The 20,110-nt window shown below is 46.3% G+C and overlaps 1 protein-coding gene across 1 annotated transcript in view; it reads left to right on the forward strand.

The window, feature by feature from the left end:
• The window catches only part of Sema3d (sema domain, immunoglobulin domain (Ig), short basic domain, secreted, (semaphorin) 3D), a gene marked incomplete in the record, with an annotated part of 153,608 nt that overhangs the window by 96,083 nt on the left and 37,415 nt on the right, over nucleotides 1-20,110 (forward strand). Inside the window, 1 exon segment of the mRNA XM_005377189.2 lies at nucleotides 8,430-8,572. Within this exon segment, the coding sequence (XP_005377246.2) occupies nucleotides 8,430-8,572 (143 nt within the window).

Here is a 20,110-nt window from a genome sequence, read left to right on the forward strand (position 1 = left end):
GATTTAGCTCAGTGGCACAGCGCCTGCCTGGCAAGCTCTAGGTTGTGAGTTCGATTCCCGGTACCAGGAAAAAATAAAAATAAAAATAAAAATAAAAATAAAATAAAATAAAATACATTTAAAGTCATTTCACATCAAGTTAGACAAAGCAGAAGCCTCTGTGTGTGTAGCGACCACTGATACTCACCGAACGCCCACTGCGTCCCCAGCACCATCCACCCTACCAGGCACCTTTCGTATTTGTGATGACATTTGAGACATGCTGTTGTTTTATAATCTGTGTAAAGGAGAGCAATCTGCTGCTGAGAGAAGGTGACTCATCTGGTCAAGGGTCAACTTGCCAGGCTCGGAGATGCGCTTCACGGCTGTTGTCAGTCTCCTTCAGTGTGTGTTTTAAGGCCTCAGCCAAACGCCGCCCCTCAGCTCAGTGGCAAGGGGGGCCTGCGTGTGATGCTAACTCCGTCCTTGAATACGTTTTTATTTTTAATTGACATGTAATATTGCACATTTTTCTTTAATTGGCACATAATAATTGAACGTATGTGGGGTACAATGTGAAATTGTAATGTATACAACATTGATCAAATCAAGATTGAGTGGGTCAGAGTAATTAGCAGTTCCTTCTTATTTCTTCATGTAGAGGTGTGAGATGATAACCTTTCCTTGCTAAAATTTGTGGTTGGGTGAGGACACACCCCTCCAAATTTTTAAGGATACTGGGACTGACATAGGTCTGTCTACTTACTATTTTATGTAAGAGTCATATTGTAATTTGGATTTTCAAAAAATATAGACCTTTCAATTGATGTAGTTAATTAAACAATGAATGCAACACTTGTTTTTTCACCTCACAGCCTTGCAACAGTCTGACAGCTGACTCCTAAGGGCTGTTTCCCCATCCCAGTGCCATGTAAGCAGGGAGCACACAAACACAAGGAAAAACACTCTTCTAAGACATTTCTTTAGTCAAAACCTCCAGATCCATTTGTTTACACAATGCAATCTCTACATTCACCCAAAAATTGACCCAAAATTTTATGTGTCTTTTTCAGACAGGGTCTCACTATGCAGTTCAGGCTGGCCTCGAGCTCACTTTGTAGCCCAGGCTGGTCTCAAACTCACAAGGATCCTCCTGCCTCAGCTTCCCAAGTGCTGGGATTACAGGTGTGTGCCACCACTCCTGGCCTGACACAAAGTTAATTTTGGTGAAACTTCTTGGTTTGAGAGTAACTCCATAGATTTCACCTCTAGAAAGGTTATTAGATATCCAAATTTTTATGTTTTTTGTATTTGTATTAGTGCCTATCTGCTATACATAACGGTTATGCTTGTTGTGGGGAGCTGTGCGTGTACAGACATCTGTTCAGATGATAATCCATTCTATGACTTTACAGGAAGTATAAGGTGCTGTCTCTGAGTTTGGGAATGAAGTTATCATCTGTCACTGTTCTTTTAGGAGGTTTGAGTTAGTTCCTTAACGTGGACATGTCCACAAATAAGTCAGCAGCTTTTAGACAACATGCGCACAGCAGTTCCCCACCCAGGGTGCTGTTATTGTGGTGCTGATAGAATTAGAGAGAGGGGTCAGTGTCACATTCCCTGCACAAGCAGCTTCCAGGGCTTCTTGCGTGGGGAGCCCTGGGTGATCACGCTCCTGCCCAGGTGGGAGAGGGAAAGAGCCAGGCAGGCTGAGCTCACAGATCCGGACCGCAGGGAAGGCAGGCTGTGGCGTGTCGGTGCTAGCCTCAGTGTGAGCGTGGCTCACTTGTAAATCACGAGGCAGACCACTGTTTTCTCGGGGTGTGGAGTGTAAGGGAGGAGGACGGAGAGCGGAGTCCCTGTGTGAACGTGTGGTGACGAGCAGGGCACCGGACAGAGGCCGGGCCGTGGGGAGGGGCGCAGGCCGCGCTGCCGCACGCATCTGAGAGGGGACTGCTCGTGGCGAGCAGGGAACACCGAGGCCACTGGACAGAGCTCACGGGGAGCAGCCGGGAGGAAGGAGAGTTTAGGAGAAAAGAGAGAGGATGCAGAGATGCCTCCATGTAACTAAATTCAGGCAAATGGCCAACAATGTCAGGAGCACACGGGGCTCCCGGGCCTTTAGGGCAGAGGGCCCCGCGACCACTGCCACGGTGACACAGAGCTTGGTTGGCCCAGGACATGTCCAGGCTCCTTCTGTCTTCCTCCTACTCTCAAATTTCCATTTCATCAAAACCTGCAGCTGCTTCCCGGGCACTTGCGTGTCTGTGTCTGCATCGTGACTGTCACTGCTGTGTGACCCTGGTTAGCCCTTGCTGAGCATTTGGACCCTGACCTTCCCGATAATAACAGCCCTGGACCCAGCGGGGCCTGTCAGAAGGCCCGAGAGCTGGTTCTGTCGCTGTCAGGGCCGTTGCTGCCCTCATTCGCCCCAAGGGAGAGGCAGGAGGTGGTGGGAGACCCGGCTGTGCTGAGGCCCTGGCGTCTGCTCAGCATCTTTATCCACCGCCCACTTCTCCTTCCCCGTGTCCTTGGGAGTTTGGTGACCGACCCTCCTCATCCTGAGGTCCCGTGTTCTAGTGTAGCTTCTATATTTCCAGTCATCTCCTGCGAGGGAATGGCCTTAAAAATCTGTACTATGTCTTCCATCCCATCTCAAGTGAAAAGGCGAAAATGACTGAACTATACAGGGGTGAGGACATCACCGCCTCAGCTTTGATCGCTCCACTTTGGGATCCTGCCAAGTTCTTTAATAACCCTTTGGTTTAATTTGATCTGAAATCTGAAATCCGAGTCTAGATATTTGCAGTCTTTTTCTTCCTTTCTAACCTACCCTCCAGTGCCAGCTTCCTGGTTGCTAGCTTTCTCACGCCCTCCAGCTGGTCACCTTGGGCTTATCTCTGGTTCCCCCTTCTGCCCCTTTATCTAATCTCTCAGGGAGGGTCAGCTTCCTTCTGAGCATCTGCCAGCCTTGCTGCTTCCCGCAGTCCTTGCACCTCCTCCCGGTCACCTCCCGGTCCCCTCCCGGTCCCCTTTCCTTGTTCTCAGATGCCACCTTATGTGCCTTCCCATGTGACACCAGGAGATGGATGCTGTGGCATGGACGCCCAGGGCTCCTGGGTGCCGACCCGGCCTCCTGCTGGTGTCCAGTGCTTCTGGGAGAAGAGCAGCTGGTGCGGAGGGGGGGTGGCATCCTTGGGGTCCGAAAGCTGAGTGCCTGCTGGGGGATCGGGGTACTTCCGCTGGAAGGGGACCCACCGCTTTGTGGTCACTGGTGCGGGACACCTGGTACAAGGCTGCCTTCCCACTGGGTCAGCACCATGCCTGTGTGGTGTCTGCGGTCAATTAGAATTAAAACGCTTACAGTTTCCTTGCTTTTTCACACTGGCCACGTCTCAAGGGCTGCACAGCCAGGACCCGGGCTGCGGGCTGCGGTACAGGGCGGCGCGGCCGGGAGCCAGCTCCCTCGGTGATAGAGCTTTTCCCGTGCAAGGCCAACTGAACGCACTGTGTCCGTGGAGCGTGCGGTGTCCTGCAGCCACAGTGCACGGCACACGCAAAACTTCCTTTACCGTCCACACAGCGTGCACACGTGAAAGTGGCTCTTCAGTGTCGTGGCTTGTGGCCAGGTTGAGAGAAGTGAGGGGCTATTGATATTTTAAGCAGTGGGCTGGGTATCTTTGTCTGTTTTCCTTTCTCTTGTATGTGATGGTATCAGATGCTGCTGATTAGATATTTAGCATCTGCTCCTGATTAGATATTTAAAGAATATTTGTTAAACTTTGCTTCCATTCTTTCATTTCCAGTTTGAATTTCTACTTACTATTTGTTTGTGATCAACTAAACTCTTACAAATGTTATATTTAGATGAGGTGAACTAAATATGTCACTGCGTATTTAGCCATTAGGATGTAGACTGAAGAATCGTGTTTCTTTAACATGAGCCACATGGATCTGTCGGAAGCGCGCCTTAGTCCTGGGACCTCTTGGGGAGCAGGGAGTCCTTAATACCTGAGGGCAGCCACTCTGCGTTCAGTGTCAGTGCGACATCAATGCTTTGTGCACCAATCCTGCTCAGAACAGCCCTGGCCTTCTCCTTCGGCTCAGAGACGGGTGGAGAACACCTGACCCCTGGGATGCTAAGCCCGCATTCTCTCTCTCTCTCTCTCTCTCTAAATGTCTCTTTCTCCCTTTCTCCCTCACTTGTAAGGTGCTCTCCTGGGAAACTGTGGATCAAGCCCACAAGCTGCTTGCTCTTCCTGCCGACTGATCTTAGCATGAAGAAATGGGGACACAGACGCAAGTCGGGGTGCTTACTCAAACACAATTGAGTTTTGTTACAATTTTAGTGTAAAACTAAGGCATGGGGCCACTTGGAAAATTAAAACAAACAATGACGCCTCACTTGCATGTGTTTTTGTTTTCTTTTTGGAGTAGATGAGGACTTTTGTTTTGGATTTTATTTTTAACATATGGAGACAGTTTGCATTTGAAGTTTCTGTTGTCTGTAAATTCCCCCACAGAAAGATAGAAATTCTCTTCAAAATAATAGGAAAGTGGTCCTATAAGAAGGAATGAAAGGAAGTTGGAAACTCTCTGTGAGCCCCGGGAAGGGTGAGCTTGCTGCTGAGAAGGTGCAGGAGGTGGCAGTGTGCTCTGCGGGGCCCGGGTGCGTTCTGCACCCCCTCGGAAGGGCTCCTGCTGTCACGTAGGAGTACATCTACCCAAGTGCGTGACTTCCAATTCCGTTGCAATGAGGGCATGTGTTTCAAATGCCAGAGGGGAAAATTGTGCTATAATGAAGGCCAGGTGCCTATTGGTACAGTTTTAATTTGTTTAACTCAACATCTAAGCACTCATTAAATGATAACTATTTTTACCCCGATTTGGCAGCCGGTCAGGAAAGAGTTCCTATCATAAATCGTTCATGTCAGCGTTCTAAGACAAGACCCCAATGTAATGTGCAAGAAAGAAACTCTGTATTCTTGAGACGTGTATTTATTTTTAACTTATTTTTAACTGTATGCTTATAATTTAAGTCACAAAACAGTCTTGTCTGATACTCTCTCTTTCCATAATTAGATCTCGTCATATAATAAGCACTTGGCTTAGCCGCCCCTCGTTCCTTCCTGAGCAGCTCCTTCGCAAGGTTCGTCGGAGAGCCAGCACTTAGGAGAAAGCGAGCTCAGTCGCTCAGGGGTGGCGGAAGGAGTAGGAACCCACAGTGCGGGGTGTTACCGGGCAGGTGGGAGTTAAGAGAAGCAGCGCTCGGAAAGCGGCCAGGACGCCTCCTCCAGGAGCAGGCCTGCGGAGGTGACTCCTGGCACACTTTACCTTTTGGCCGCCTCAGGGCTCCTGGCTCACCTGGATGACACTTGCTAGTGGAAGGGGTTTCCTGTGCTGTTCTGCTGTCCTTCTTCGCACGTCCTTTAGACCTCACACTGTCACTCTCCCTTGGGATCCCATTTGCTGTGTCCAGCCGGGCAGCCAGCTGAAGCCCCGTCGGCAGGCGTGACCGCGGCGTGGGAGATGGAAGGGCAGGTGCCCCAGGGCTTGTCCCTCCCCGCGGCATTGCCCTGTCCGAGTTGCTCCGCTCTCACACCTCGAAGGAGAGTGTAAATACTGAGCTGCTTTGTAAGTGTGGTGCCGCTGTGTTACTTAAACTACCGATGAAGGCGGTGTGGTGTGGCTCTGCAGGGTGCGTGACTGCTGCTGGTGCCACATTCCAGTGCAGCGGCACACTCTGCTTCCGTGAGCGCCCACCTCAGCTCAGGTATTCGTCAGCATGAGAGAAATGTATCGCCTTTCCAGCGTTACTGCGTGATTTCAGCTGTTTTCCGTCTCAGTCTACTTGCCTAGGGATGTTTCCTCCTCACCCTCTTCCTCCTCAGCCCCTCCCCACCTCTGTGACACTGACCCTGGCTAAAGAAGCAACTACGTCCTCTTCCCACGTGAGGAATGGTCGTCTACATTAGAGACGCTTTTATTTTTAATCTTTTCGAGAGAAGGTCCTGCTATGTAGCCCAGGCTGGCCTTGACCTTGCTGTGTAGCTGAGCAGACCTCAAGCTTGCTATTCTCCTGCCTCAGCCTCCCATGCACTGGGATTATAGGTGGGCTCCCACCTGCCTGGCTCCATATTAATGACTCTTAAATGTGGATACTTATGAGACTTCGCTGTACGACTTTATTTTTGGTCTGTATGTTTAACATGCAGCTGAAGACTGTCATGCACTTTGTTGGCATTGGATTCAGGTTTTTGTAAATTCAGAAGTTCTGTAGATCTTCGCTGACACCCAGGCCATGTCAGGGGTCTGCCAGGGCTGTGCCCCACTGCAGCCTCCTCTGAGGTTTCCGGACACCCAGGTGAGGGCCCTCCTTCGCACATCTTGGTCCTGCACCTTCATGCTGATTGGCATTGAAGAGTCGGTTCCCTTGCACTTTCGTGTTGTTTGGTGCCAGGATTCTTTCAGCATCATAGAATTAATAATGCCTTGTTTTTATCACTTTGCTAAAATCATAATCTCACATTTACAAGATATTTTTCCCCAAGGGATTTCTAAAAAAGAAATCATATTAAATAAAACCCAGAAGTTAACCTGCAATCTGAGAAGGGTTTGTGACCCATCTGTCCAAAGCTTGGTGGGGGTGGGGTGGGGGGTGTGAGAGGAAGGCTGCAGGGAACCTGCTAGGCTGCCCAGTGAGGGTTAGTTAGGAAAGCAATGATTTAAAAGTCTTACAGGGTTTTCTAAAGTTAATTTTTATGTCATTTTCTACCTCCATTCCAAAGTTGGGATGTTAGGAGTGTCAAGAGTCCATCAGAGTTTTACCCAGGAAAGGAGGGAAAAGTAAACATCAGAAGAGGAAGCTGGGCACATACCTCCTTCCTCCTGCTCCAAGGCTTCTCCCGCAGGCCGGCTGCACTGATAGCGCCACACCCTGCATGCCCGCAGACGCCCCTCTGCCGCAGGCTACTGTGGAGCTCTCTGCACTGTGCTTCCACCTGCCCCTGTGCATTTCAAGGAAAGATTTTCAGTGCTCCTGGGGCTCCCCGCAGTCACAGCCCTGGCAGAGCCTAAGACAGGGCAGTGCTGTGTTTCACACTTCTCAACAATTTTTTTCTTTTGTTTTGAAACCTTGTCTTCTGCGTGTGCTTCCCGACCACTCAGCCTGGCTCTGCGCTGGCCCCCGTGCTCCCCACCTTCAACCTAGGGTCCTGTCTGCGTTTGCAGCAGCCGCGATCTCTGTCTTCTTCCCTTTAGTCAAGAGATTACTTCCGGGCTACTACCAGCCAATTACAGGTCCACGCTACATAAACCAAGACTTTGGTCTTTAAATGAGGACTGAGACACATACATTCCTTTGGCACTGATACCTTGCAGAGGGGTATTTTGTATTGAAATTTTTACTGTACGTATATTATGGGTACCTGTCCATTAATACATGTACGTCATTCTCAGAAGCACATGATGTGCTAGGTTTTCTATCAGCCTCATGCTTATGGTCAAATAACGGTAAGGGCAACCTTAATAATGAATCACATCATTGAGTGCTTCTTAGATGCTGAGTGCCTGACAGGCATCAGCTCACCATATCAGCTATTCTGCAGTGTCCTCACATGGGGAGCCGCATGTTGCATGTGAGAAAGCAGACCTAGAGAAGAGGAATGGTTTGCCTGAAGTTACATTTACAGCAAGCGGCAGAGACAAGATATGAACCCAGAAAGACTGTACGCTGTAGATGACCTGAGCTCTACTATGTGTTTTCACTTATTTTCCCCTGGGACACTTCCACAAAATGCAAAAGAGCACCACATATGTCAAACTACAGAATTTATGTATATTTCCTTCCCTAAGCTCTTTATAACAGGCCACAATGATGCTGAGGCGGGAGCATCGCCACAAGTTTAAGGCTAGCCCAGGCTACATAGTGAGTTCAAGGCCAGCCTGACCTACATAGCAGATCCTGCTGCCACCAAGCACAATTCTCGATTTGAAAAGACTTTCAAGTAGAGTAACTGCACGTTTTCGCCAATAGTGGGCTACCTACAACACACTGAGCATTGTATAAAACAGTGGTCCTGAGAGGTTATGTTACTGGGGCAACGAGGCCATGCTGGCTCAGGTAATTACATTGTATTATGCTTGCAGGACAAGGGTAAAGCACCTAACAGTGGCTTCTCAGAGCACATCGCTGTCATTAAATGGTGCAGTATGGTGAGGCAGCGCAACTGCAGCAGCTCCGAGTTCCTCCAGGCGTGTCGTCACCCTGCTCCAGAATTCCCACCGAGCTTGTTCAGTGCCTCTTCTGTGTTTGTTTATTTACACATCTTATGGCCTACAAGGAACTCTTTTTAGTCTATTGCTCACTGTGTTATGTGCAAAAGACATTGGTACTATTACAGTCAGACTGTTTTGATGTTTTAATTTATAGCTTTTTTCCTTTCAAACAGGAGCAAAATTTATTGGAACTTTCCCCATACCAGACACCTACAACCCAGATGATGATAAAATATATTTCTTCTTTCGTGAATCATCTCAGGAAGGCAGCACTTCTGACAAGGCCATCCTTTCGAGAGTTGGAAGAGTTTGTAAAGTAAGATATTTTTATTTATTTTATTTCAGGCATTATATATATATATATGTATATATATATATATATATATATATATATATGAAACCATAAACCATGCAATGTGGAAATAAAAATGACTATTATTTAAAATTTGTAGGATAGATTCATACTATCATATTTGTGTGATGTTTGAGACCCAAAAGTGAAAAGAGAAAAAAAGGATTGTGATTCTCGATTCTCAGACACTGCGGTCTGTTTTCCAGTGCCGGCACGGGTGCCCCTGAGCAGTTTATCCTTTCACTGCAGGGTTTCCCCAGCAAGGTCACCGCATTGCCCAGAGCCAGGGGGGTAAAATGTTTTTATAGAATCTTAAACAATTGTTTTTTAAAACTGAAAGGAACTTTTCATATAATCAATAGGTAGCCTAAATATTAACAAAGTCACATCCTGTGTTTTTATCAAAACACAGACCTCACATGTGAAATTATGTATCTTTACAAGGACCGTATGAATTTAAAACATGGTCATTTGTTTCACCATATTAAATACTTTCTAGACCATTAATCTCTGTTGGGTTCTGAGAGAAAATAAAGAGGGAAAGCACATACCCCAAGACACTGCAGCTTTTTCAGTAATGTCCTTTCATGCAAGTTGTATTAGATGCAGGACCTAGGGGGTCCTTCTGCTCTGTGTGTCAGGCTTTTGTTGGGTGGAACATGAGCTCTAAAAAATAACACTGCTACTGGAGCCAGACTTCTGATCTTGGGATATTATTGTTTAGTTTGGATTTGTCCCCACTGAAATAACCTTTCATGAATGGACAGGTACATGCATCGTAAACACAGTCACTGAGGGCAGGCGCTGTTAAGCTCATAAACACTCTCCACGGGAGGCTTGCTGTGGTCCTGTGCAAGCGTTTCCTTTTCTTCCATGAGCCTGTCCCTTTTCTTCTCAGTCTGTGCCCTCGGGCTCCTGAACACCTCCAGGGATGGAAATAACAAACCATCGCTGCCCTGTGAGGTGCTAATGCCAAGGTGGCTTTTGTAGGCGGCCACCTTGTGAGAGAGCCCAGAGCCCTCTTCACCAGCTGCCCTGGCCACTGTTCCATGGCACCCTTGCCCCGGGAAAGGCGGTCCCAAAGGTATCCTCCTGCCAGCCGTCTGAGGAGGAGCAGCAGTTTTTCCCACAGCCTCTCCTGGTATGGAGGCTGGTGTGGGGTCGTGTGTCAGGGCATTGGGGCTCCGGTCTCCAACAGCAAGGGACCTGCACTTTGACACTCTCTGTGTAAGTGAGCTGTGTTGCACAAGTCCAAGTTGTAATGTGTTACAGTCAACTAAATGTATCTCAAGGTCACCCACATAGCAAGTAAGTTTGCTATCTGCCAGGCACTCCATGGCTCATTTCCTGATGGTTCTGACCCACTAGATAGTGAGTCACTCATATTCAGATGAGACAAGAGCTTTTTTTTTGGAGGGGAAGGTACCAGGAATTGAACTCAGGACCTTGTGCTTGCCGGGAAGGTGCTTATGCCACTGAGCTATATCCCCAGCCCTAGTCATTCATGTTCAAATAACACTTTTATCCGCATAAGTATAATCTTAAAGGTGAAGAAATATCTTCAAGTGTAGCTGAATCTTTCATAAATGTCTGTATTGAAAGTATCACTGGACGCTCAGCACCAGCCATGAAGGATTTCTTCGAAGGCTGAGCAAACTCCTGCTGAACAGAAGGGCAGAGATATTCAGCAAATGAGTCTCCCTGCCCAAAACAGTGAGACCACACAGGAAGGCTTTGTCCTGCTGTTCTTCTTGGTTACAAAGCCAGTAACCTGTGAGATCAAAGAAGCACACATGACAGGTAAATTTGCACGAGGGACTGGGGTGCCTCGCTTAGCGTGTTTGCTTAGTCACTACCAATGGTTCAGGAAACACCATCATTGAAGCTGTTCCCTGTGAGCATGACCCCGTGGTCTAAGGTTCCTAATATCTTATTCTAAACACTTTCAATACAGATTCTTATTTGTAGCACAACTGGTCCATGTTTCCAAATTTTACTTAGTAATTTAGGATTAAACTGTACAAAAACTGAACACTTCCAAGTGGAGATGTCGATAGCATTGATCTGAAATCAAATCTTCATATGTGTAGGTATAGATATAAGTATATAGGTGTGTCCTACGAAACAATGACACATTTAGTAGCGATTGGAACAGCTGAGTCACACGGCGGTTGTGCATTACTTTCACATACAGACGCTCCTGACATTGTGCGAAAGTTATTCCTCTCTTCACTTCCTTTCCTTTTACCCTCAAAAGTCATCACAACATTTTCTCCACTTTTAAAAAATAATAATAGAATGCGTGTACATTATGAAAAAACGATTGAGCCTGACAGTTAAAAGAAACTGTTGAAGACAGAAGAGACCATGTTAGAGAGAGGCAACACTGGTGCTTTCCTGAGGTACCACGCTCTTTTTGTAACTTGGGGTTCTTTGCCTTACCCGTTGGCCCCACCATTTCTCATGGTCATATTTGGAAATACTCAGGTTTAGATCTTTCTGTTATTGTTGTTTGCTGTCATTTTTAGCTGAATATTTAGGCTCAGTGAAAAAATGCTGACAATTTAGGAATTCTCTGCCTCTTCAGTTACTGAGCTAAAATAATTGTGTTGATCTGTGGCAAACTGTACTTTTTGAGATCTACCAAAAATATTAAGAGGCTGAATGGATTACAGAGATTGGTGGGGAGTTTTAGTACTAGGCAAACATCACCCAAAAAAACGACTAAAGGATTGTAATTCATTCATTATTTCCACAGTAGCAACACCTCACCAAATAACAGTGTGAAATGTGGTGCACTAGGCGGGTACTGCAGATAATAAGCCTCAGGATTTTTTTTTCTGAAACCTCAAGGTATCGTGAGGGTACGAGATACATGCAACATGTGATCAGAGTACACGGTAAATGTTTTAAGTTTTTAAAAATTTGCTACAGCAAAAGCCACATTGTCATTAATCCCTCTCAAAGTACTTCCCCTTGTTTCCAGTGGACTATACTTACCCCTTTGTTATGGTTTGTGTCTGGGTGTCCCCCATAGCCTCATGCAGTCATGAGGCGGGCTTCTAGAGTTTATGATTGATCCATGATCCAGTACTGGGATTATGAGTGTGAGTGCTACACCTGCCCTGGGGTGGGTAATTTGCATATAGTATCAGGGAGGGAAAGAACCTTGCTCCCCACCTACTCCTCCCTTTTGCTCTTGTTGCTTTTGGTGTTTTCTGCCACCATGAATGGTTGCCTTGTGCCATGTGTCACCCTCCCCTGGAGCCAGCTGTACATAGACTGAGGTCTTCACAGACTGTGAGCTAAATAAACATTTCTTCCTTAATTTTGGGTGTTGGGTATGTTGTCTCAGCAATGAGAGAAAAGTAACTAAGACACCCTTCATTCTCCCTACTTTCTGAAGTAGTTCTGGATTGCTCTTTCATGAGTATCTTTATGAGGTGTGGTCAGAAATACAGGGAATGCTGCTGCTGCATGCCCTCCAACAGAAAGGCAGCTCATAAAACAGAACAGTGTGTCCTCATCCACCGTATTCACCGGCTCTGACACCCTGTTACTTATAGCTCTTCCCCAAAGTCAAAATGACCATGAAAGGGAAAGGTTTCAAAACATCAAGGCAGCCATACAGGGTACAACTAAAGACCCTCAGGAAAGAGGAACTCCAGAGATGCTGCTGCAAGTGTCAGGAAACATGGGATAAGTACGTTCAAAGGGGAGAAGGTATTTTTAGAGGGGTCAATGGCAACGTGTCTTTCAGTGTAATACATTTTAAAAATTTAAACATTCACCGTATTCTTCGATTGCCTTTGTAAACAGATAATCATAGCACAGTGTGGTAGATGCAGAACCCACTGGGAACCTCAAGCATTCATGGAACTCAGAGCATTGTGCTAAGGAGGGGGAGGACCACATGGAGGACAGGCATTTTGGAGGACAGACCAGCATTGTCAGAGAGGGTTTTGCTCACAGAATGTGAAATCTCACAACTATAACCCACGGAGAATGTGGGAAGTGATCTCTTCTGAGTTTAGAGTGGTAAAGTGTACCATAGAAAGCCTTCCTTCCATGTGGGCAAGTGTGAACCCTGTCTTGCAGGAAATGAGTTATTTAATGTTTAAGGCAAAGAACTAACAGGATAGGTAGATGTATTTGGAAACAATTTGAAGAATGTGACAGCATTAAAAATACTTGTGACTAGGAGTCTTATTAGGTCCAAAGATAATAGGAGTAGGGAGATAAAGTTAAGTTCAAGAGATTTTTCCAGTAAATTCTATGCATTTGCAGATTTCTAAGTGGTCTTTCCTTGGCATTCTTTGATTAATTCCTTTGTAGAGACTCACGCTGTCTGGTGGAGTGTCTGAGATGATGGTCGTGGTCTCTCTACGTACCCACCACAGTGGCCACATGACTGTTAGCGCGAGTGAGGGCCAGCAGGCCTCAGGGCCTGAACGTTCAGTGCCTTCTACTTCCTCTGTGCTTCCTTCCAGGAGGGGAGATGCAGCTGGGGGACCATCACTCCTGTATTCCTGACAGTTGTTCTTTCTAGAAGATTAAGAAAATGCACAAAACAACACATTTTGATGAGATAGGAAACAGCACTGCTTAGGGACCTAGAGTTTACATTTGGGCATGAATTTGGTGGGCTTTAGGATATGCTGACACACTTGAAATGGAACCTGAGGCTCGGTTGTGCCTGGAGTTATACATTAAGAAATCACCATGAGCTTGGCATCATTGCACTGTCTGAAATTGCTTAGGAAGCTTTGTCGTATGAGGTCAAAGGCAAAGATAGAACCCGAGGGACCACAGTGCTAGGAAAGAGCAAATTGCCCTCAAAGACAGTTGAGGAGAAACTGGCAGCCTGGTGTGCCTGGGAGGGCGTTGTCACACCTCAAGAATAAAGGCCACTTGAAGAAGAAATTGATTTTGCACACCAGGAAAGAGGCCAGACGGTTATGAGTAGGCAGCAGGTATCCGTTTTGCCAGTGAGGACATCATCAATAAGCTTGCCTGAATGATACGAACATTCAACGTGCAAACAGGCTTGCTTCTCCCACTGTACTTCTCACTCTCCCGGTTTACTGACCTAGAAAGTGGGGCCCCCACCTCATTAGGGTTACTTTACTGAGCACATGGTGCTGCCACGTGAGAACATGTGGATTTGGGTGTGGCAGACATCAGGAAGGTGTGGAAAGCAAGAGGGCCTTGGAATCCTGCTTTTCAGCTTGTCACAATGATTGTAAGAGAGGGACATGTGCAGAATGTGGACACCTGGTCATACGCCAGGGAGTTCATGATGAGAACCACACACATGCACATGGATGCACACACACATCACACCCACACACTTCCGCAGCCGGTTCAACTTGACAGTGATTAGAGATGGGAGAGGTGGTGGTGTGGTGTGTACGAGGGTGTTAGTGGCAGCAAGTCCCCGAAGCTTACTGGGAAGTGATGGCATTTTATTGGTTTGAAAGGTTGAAATTACTGTCATCATGCTGCCTTCACTTCTGAGAATATTTGTACTTTCAAGAGTGGATCTTATTTCTGGATATAGTCAAAATCATTTGGATCCATACATGGTGAAAATCTGGTACACATTTGAATTGTGCAAATTTTGTTTATGAGATATGAATAAGAGAGATATTGTAAACTAAGTTAAGTTGCCTTAAAATACAATTTTTTTCACATGACAAAATTGATCAGTGGCAACCCGAAACAGTGTCCCTGCGTGGAGATGCCTCGCACTTCACCTGTTTACGTCCTACACGGCACACGCATTTCGTAGGAACTACTTCTTGGTGGGCCACTTAGGTAGTGATTTTTCTCATTTGAGGAAGGACCTCAGCCTTGCCTGACTCCTGGACCCTCGTCGGGCTCCGTGGTGCCTAGACCCCGCTGACCTGTCCACCTGTGAAGCCCTGGGCAAGCGGCTGGCTGCTGGCTGGTGACAGACGACAGGTCTGCCTGGTGGGCTGTTAGCCCTGCCTCGGGCAAAGGCATGTGCCCGTGGGAGCTGAAGCGGGGAAGATCTGTGTCTGTTGCTTTGCAAGTGGCCTCTCAGGTGCCGCTGTTTATGTCTGTGACGTTTCTCGCCCTGTGTGTTTCCCTGTAAATTAACGTGAGGAAAGGCCCATGCCCTCCTGCGCCCCCGGCCCTTCCACCTCCAAGCTGCCTCGCGTTACTTTAGATTCTGTTCCTTTTTGGAAGCCTGGTCCTGAGGTTTATCAAGCCAGCCCGCTGTGGAGTCCAGCTGCTGGTTGTGCCAGTTCGCGTTTCTGTTTTGCACTGTTTCCTCCTGTCGGTGCCAGGAATTCCATTCGAGGCTCCATAGAGCTGGCTCTGGTCTTGTTAATGCCCTTGTGCCAGCTCCACGTGCGTCTGCTTTGATGTGTGGCCCAGCACGGGCACTGCCTGTGAAGGTGTGTTTTCAGGCCATGACCCTTTCCGCATCTACCAATGTCCCGGGGTGCGGCTCGGCGCTGTGTTCAGCATCACTCACCACCCGGTGAGAGACTTAGCGCGTCCGCTGCAGACGGAGTCCAGCTGTTTCCTCCTCAGAACCCGCGAAGGGACTCGAGCTGTTTGATGTAGCCCCCAAGGAATGAGCTCGGGTCCTACCTGAAGGACTGCTACACAGGCCTCCATTCACCGAATGACTTAATCTTCTGCGTCTTAGAAACGGGATTCTTTACCATAATGAATTATGCAAGTCTGCGCTGCTAATGTTTATGAGTTTTTGAAGTAGTTAGAAAAACATGTGGTCTATTTCCACTTGCCTTGTCCTTCTCCAATGGCAAATCACAAACACTTGTCTCTAAATACTAGAGTATTTTTTCAAGAAAATTTTTTCCTTGAAGGCCTCTGTAAAACTTATTCCTTAAAAACTGCTGTTTTCAGTGGCTGCTGTAGAATATTTTAATTTATTTTTTTTACCCCCCCCACTCTTTTAACTTAGATGTTTGTATTTGTATATTTTTACTTCCTTTATTACTAAATATCTCATGACTATTAGTAGTGGATGAAATAAAATACTCTACCCCTTGACTGTCGAGCAATCTAGAATTTATTTTGGATTCCTAAGTATCAGAAAAGACACTGAAACCTTTTAAAACAGTGAAAAGCAAATGCTAATAGACAATATGCTGGTAAAGAGGAGAAAGATGAGCTGGTATGGCGGCCCATGCCTACAATCCTAGGCAGTACTCAGGAGGCTGAGGCAGGAGGATTGAGAGTTCAAGGGCCAGCAGGGAAACTCAGAGAGATCCTATCTCAGAATTACAAAAGAGAGAAGGGCTGGGAATACCGCTCACTGGCAGACTACCTCCGGCTCTGTCTGCAGCACACACAGTAAATACGCACACGAATAAATGAACCCATGAAGAATTAAATAAGAAAACATAGGAGAAAGGTGACAGTAAAGTTCCCTTTTTACAAAATACAAAGCCCTACCACAACTTCTCTTCCCTAGAAAATAAGTAACAAGCTGCCTTCTTTCTCTCTACGTCCCACGTGGTTTGTGGTTGTCTCCGCCTTGTTTCTACAGCATGCTTACCTGAGAAGATGACCAGAGTTGACACCGCTGGAGGCTCAACTCACAGACCTCTTCTTAATTAATATTATTGTCGTCTTATCTATTTTTTTTTGCTTTTTCCTTTTCGTAGTCAGAAGTTTTTCTTTGTCCCAGTGAATCAGTTAGTTGGGTAAACATAGTTATTGCAAAGGAAAACCCGTGGACCGCATGGGCCAGTTCAGTTCCCTTCCGTGCGCTAGTGAGTGTGACCTCACCGTCCAGGAGTGTGCGTGAGGCCAGGATGCCGCTGTTACGTTCTTTCAGTGTAGCTGTGCATTTAAATCTATGTATGACACACTTCTCAGTGAGGTTCTTATTCCAGTTCCTGCCATTATTATTTACACATATAGCCACATGCAGACCATTCATTCAAATTTTCAAAGAAGCACCCCAAATCTGTACCTAGCAGCAGCTCAGAGGAGCTGCAAGGGGACTGAGAGGTGACTCTGAGGGACGGCAGTGCCGGCCTGTGCCTCCTGTGTCTTCTAGCACAGCATCAGCCTCTGACAGGTCTGCTGGTATACCTCCGACCAGGACTACCTAAACCCCAAGGTGCAGCTTGTCTTATAAAAGAGATTGGATAGTGAACATGACTGATCAAATACAAATCTTAAAAAAAAAAAAATACAAAGATGCTAAATTTCCTTCACCTTATATGTTAAATGTTTATAAAATGGTCCATGGAAATGCTGTGTGGTTGCCTTTGTGACTGCCCTAGTGATGCAGCGGTATTTCATCAACTGATCATGCCTAGAACAAGCTGGGTGCTGTTCATTTAAGCTAAGACCTCGGATAGACGGAATTGGGAGAACAGCTGAGTCTGCACTGAATTATGCAGGGAGCACGTGGAAGCTGTGCAGATTACAGTTTTCAGAGTGTTTCACACAATCACATTCTTTTACCTGCAGACAGTGGCACTAGGCAAAAGTACTGCATTGTGGAAAAGGAGATAAACGTGTAGGTTTTAATTTCATCATTCAACCTATCTTTGTCTTTTAAAGTTCTTAAAGGTGTGGCCTTCTCCAGTGTCTGTTAGGAAAAGTCTGCTGCCCTTCACTGAAACCCAAGATCTCTGACCGCACATTACATTTGGGATACCAGATGCCAGCCGAGTGTGGTGGTGCACACCTGTAATCCCAGCACTCGGAAGGCTGAGGCAGAAGGATCATTGTGAGTTCAAGCCCAGCCTGGGCTACAAAGTGAGCTCAAGGCCAGCCTGAACTGCATAGCGAGACCCTGTCTCAAAAAGACAAAAAAAAAAAAAGGATACCAGATGCCATGTTCTCAGATGCCTTGGAGACTTCATTGGTTTTACAGACTAGTCACAATGCAAGACCAGAGAAAGTCAATGCCACATCTAGTTTTTCCAGTCTTAAAGGATTATTGCCCAGTATATGGATGGAAATGACAATATTTATGAAGTGCAGAGTGGTCCTTGGCCAGGATGGTATGTACAGATAAAACCCAGCATAGTGACAAAGGTAAAAGACACACTCAATAAAGGTTCATGTGTGGCAGGTTTGAGCCACTTCATGTGACTGTGAGATATGTAAGAACTGGAATTGCTGGGATGGTAGGGAACAAAGCACATCTCACTGACCCACCTGCTCACAGGCATGTGCTTAGCGCACCATAGCGACCAAGGTCCATAGTTAACACTTAGTCAAGTGTCTCAGTAGCTCTATGCATTGTCATCCAATTAATCTCTTTAAAAGTTAGAAATGCTGCAAACGTACAAGGCTCCACGGAAAAAGGAAACAGCGCTGGAGTAGGTGTCCCCATGTGCAGCCCCGAGCGCACAGGGTCAGGCCTGTTTACATCTCATGTCTGTGTCACTCCCTACCTAACGTCTGAGTCTCAGTGAGAGGATGTCAAGACTTCAGCTAACCTGATCACAAAGAGCCCTGACAGAGCGAGACCCAGAGAGGTGGCGGTGACTAAACGCTGCTGACTCTGACATCTCAATAATGAATCTATTGTGTGAGCGAGACCAGTGTATTCTTTAGAACTTCACCAAAATAAGCAAGGAGGTGACAGTTTACAGAAGTGCCTTTCTTCCTTTCAGCTCTGCTCTGGGTTTACGTTCTCAGGGTGGATTGAGTGGATTTGCAAACAAATCCTGGGCCTACAGCGGGTAAACAAAGTCAGCCCCACCGACCCCTGCCCGTGGGGGGAGCAGCTCCTAGTGGACTGAACTCTGGCACCGGGTCACAGCCTGGGGTGCGTGCATGTTGCCATCCGGTCATTGTAGCTGAGACCCCTGCCTGAGACCTGTCACTCAGCCACCACTCTTTCCCTGCCAAAGCCAGGTGGCTTCCCTGCTCGCTTGGCCTTTCCCTCCCATCTTTATCTTTGCCTCCCTGGAGGGCTGTGAAAGCTGTTGAGTGGGTGGGCATGAGCATTTAAACATTGTTTTCTTAAAGGATTACAATTTCCAGTTGTCAGGTTATAAAATACAGGTGCAGTGTACGTCCTACGATGGCCAACAAATATCGAGCTGGTGGGATAGAATTTTCTCGTGGTTACCATTTTGTAGCGCTGATGACTGCAAACCAGCAAGGGAGAAATATCTGAAAACAGACATCTCTTGTCACTTCTATGTACCCAAATATTTAAAAGAATGTACATAATTTCAGAATGAAATCATGCCGTGTACAATTGTCAAAGGAAAGTCTGTGGACAAAAATTTAAATATGTGCTTACATTTTAGCAAATATAATTGCAGCTCTTAACTCTCTGATGGGATAAGATAGTAAATCAAAAGTAGACCCTGGCATTCATATTCACGACTGGTAAGTTTATGTATATGGAATCAACACTAATTTTAGTACTCACTGCTGACCCTCTCAAGATGTATAAATATAAGGAAGGAAAATTTAATACCATACATATAAAAATCAGGCACAAGCCAGGCATGGTAATACATACCTGTAATCCCAGCACTCAGGAGGCTGAGGCAGGAGGATGGCTGTGAGTTCAAGGCCAGCCTGAACTGAATGGAGTGACCCTGTCTCAAAAAACCAAAATAGAAAAAGCATGCACAACATTAAATTTTTAACAAGGGCTCTGCTTAATACAACTAGAGACCTGTTTAAAACTAATGTGACTAAGAACTACATCACTTTAGAAGATGTAAATCAAGGATCACAAGAAAGGTGAAGAAAGAACTTACCTTGCATTTTAAAATTCACTTAAAAGTCCATTACTCTAATAATTCCATATTTTCTTACTGGAATCCTATTGTACTCAAAGACAGAATTCATTATAATCTTAGAAGAAAGCATCAATAGTTTTGCCCATTCATTTTAACCTCTAGACTCATATTTATGAAATGATCTGAGGATGTGAGTGCTATGGTTTGTGTCTGGATGTCTCCCCAAAGCCTCATGCAGTCATGGGGCGGGCTTCTAGAGTTATGACTGATTCATGAGTGTGAGGGCTACACCCATGCTGGGGCAGATAGTTTGCATATGGAAGGCAGGGAAAGAGGCTGCTTGCTGCCGCTCCTCCCTTTTGCTCTGGCTGCTTTTGCTGTCTTCCCCACCATGAACTGTAGCCCTCTGCCAGTGCCACTCTGCTTGGAGCCAGATGAATATGGACTGAAACCTCCACAAACTGTGAGCTAAATAAACCTTTCCTTCCTTAATTCTGGATGTCAAGTATTTTGTCTCAGCAATGAGAGAAATGTAACCAAAACAGAATTTGGTACCAGAGAAGTGGGGTCTTGCTGTGACTGTACCTGACCATGTGGTTCAAGAGCCTTTGGAAATGGCTGGTGGGAAGTGTTTGGAAAGGTTCGAAGATGACGCTTGAAAGAGTAGAGCTGGAATGCCTTTGGCTGTTCTGTGTGGAAGATACTGGTCAGAGCTCAGAAGACCAGAAGACTGACAGAAATCCTGCCCACAAATACCAGGTGCAGGAGGTTT

Source organism: Chinchilla lanigera, unplaced genomic scaffold, assembly GCF_000276665.1.
Source record: "Chinchilla lanigera isolate Chin_1 unplaced genomic scaffold, ChiLan1.0 scaffold00009, whole genome shotgun sequence".
Lineage (NCBI taxonomy): Eukaryota > Metazoa > Chordata > Mammalia > Rodentia > Chinchillidae > Chinchilla > Chinchilla lanigera.